Source organism: Andrographis paniculata, unplaced genomic scaffold (assembly GCF_009805555.1).
Source record: "Andrographis paniculata isolate CXL003 unplaced genomic scaffold, ASM980555v1 Contig75END, whole genome shotgun sequence".
Classification (NCBI taxonomy): domain Eukaryota; kingdom Viridiplantae; phylum Streptophyta; class Magnoliopsida; order Lamiales; family Acanthaceae; genus Andrographis; species Andrographis paniculata.
This window is the reverse complement of record NW_026137612.1, coordinates 2,316,940-2,318,597: the sequence shown is the minus strand read 5'-3', so window position 1 is coordinate 2,318,597 and position 1,658 is coordinate 2,316,940. Positions and strand designations below refer to the sequence as shown.

Sequence of the window (1,658 nt, the reverse complement as noted above, 5' to 3'; positions counted from 1 at the left end):
AAAGGGATATAATGCAAAACGTATGGAGCTTTACCCCTTTTTTGGAATTTTCTTCTTGTGGAACTTTGAATTCTTCTGGAGTCTCGTCAATTTGCTTCCTTTTTAGAAGAGGCTTCTCCATCTGCTTTCCTCTTGCAAAGGACTCATTCGTCTATTTTTCTATCTGAAGTTGCTCCATAGCTTGCTTTCTTCCGGAAAGTAACTCCATGGCCTACTTTCTTTCTGAAAGTGACTCCACAACCTCTTTCCTTAGTGGCTCCACAACCTGCTTTCTTTCTGAAAATGGCTCCATTGCTTGCTTTCTTTCTGAAAGCGGCTCCACAACCTGTTTCCATTTTGTTAGCGGTCTGGAAAAGTCCTGCTTTCATTTTATCTCATATTTAGCGGTCTCAAAAAGACCTGCTTTCACTTATCCACTTCATTCCTTTATCAAAACTCAAGTGGTGACATATACCCCTTAGGTGTCTAGCATTAATAAAATTTCTATGTTCCATCCAATCAATATTCATCAATCTATAAGAACCATTAGGCAACACTTTACTTACTTGATACGGTCCTTCCCATGTAGGAGACCATTTCCCAAACGTGTTATCTTTGAAGCCTTTAGGTAACACTGCCTTCCCCACCAAATCTTCTTCGTTGAATGCTCGTCGGTGTACTTTTTTGTTGTAAGCTCGTACCACTTTCGCTTTATTCACTAAGATATTCTCCAAACCCATCATCCGATCTTCATGTACGTCAACCAACCTTTGTAACATGGCAGTATCATATTGCTCATGGCTGAGCAAATTCTGTTTCAAGACTCGTAAAGATGGCACCGTGATTTCCAATTGCAATATCACTTCTTGTCCATAGACCAGATGGAACGGGGTGCAACTGGTACCTTTACTTCGGTATTGCTTACAGGCCCATAAATCTTTACCCAACACTTTGTGCAACCTTCTCGGATTGTCTTCCACAACCTTTTTAATTACTCCGACTAAGACTTTATTGGCTGCTTCGGCCTGCCTGTTTTCCTGTGCATAATACGGGGACGAATTCAAAAGAGTGATCCCGTATTGTGTGGCAAATGTGGCTACTTTGTTACTGGTAAACACAATACCTTGATCGGCGGTAATCGTTTGTGAAATTCCATACCGGTGAATAATGTGTTCCTTGATAAACTTAACCACTTCTTGATATGTCACGTTGGCCAATGGTACAGCTTCGATCCACTTTGTGAAATAATCAGTGGCCACTAATATGAATGATTGTCCTTTGGAGGATGACGGATGAATCTTTCCGATGATATCCATCGCCCATCCTCGGAATGGCTATGGTTTCATGACTGCATGCATTTCTTCCACTGGAATTCGGATCAAAGGACCATGTTGCTGACACGCCTTATATCCTTGAGCATAATTGATGCAATCCTCTGTCATTGAGGGCCAAAAATACCCATACTGTCGGATCGTCCATCTTATGATTAATCTGGATATGTGTGCTCCGCAAACCCCTTCATGCACCTCACCCATCACCTTAATGGCTTCTTGAGTATCCACGCATTTCAGTAATATTCCATCGGCGGCTCTGTGAAAAAGATCTCCATCAATCAAAGTATATTTCAGAGCCTGCCTCTCATAAATCCTGTGCTTCCATTGGGCATAGACCCACCTTGA

General features: G+C 41.9%; 1 protein-coding gene across 1 annotated transcript; it reads right to left on the bottom strand.

The window, feature by feature from the left end:
- Positions 1-211: 211 nt before the first annotated feature.
- LOC127266274 (uncharacterized) lies at positions 212-1,295 on the bottom strand. The gene is made up of 2 exons (XM_051296462.1): positions 546-1,295; positions 212-358 (listed from the first exon to the last, which is right to left on the bottom strand). The coding sequence occupies exons 1-2, from the start codon at positions 1,293-1,295 to the stop codon at positions 212-214; spliced, it is 897 nt and encodes a 298-aa protein (XP_051152419.1).
- Between the last annotated feature and the right edge of the window lie 363 nt (positions 1,296-1,658).

Coding starts and splice junctions, on each gene's coding strand:
- LOC127266274 (XM_051296462.1), bottom strand. CDS start 1,295: ATGGATATCATCGGAAAGATTCATCCGTCATCCTCCAAAGGACAATCA. Junction 359..545: donor CATGGGAAGGACCGTATCAA/GTAAGTAAAGTG, acceptor AAATGAAAGCAG/GACTTTTCCAGACCGCTAAC.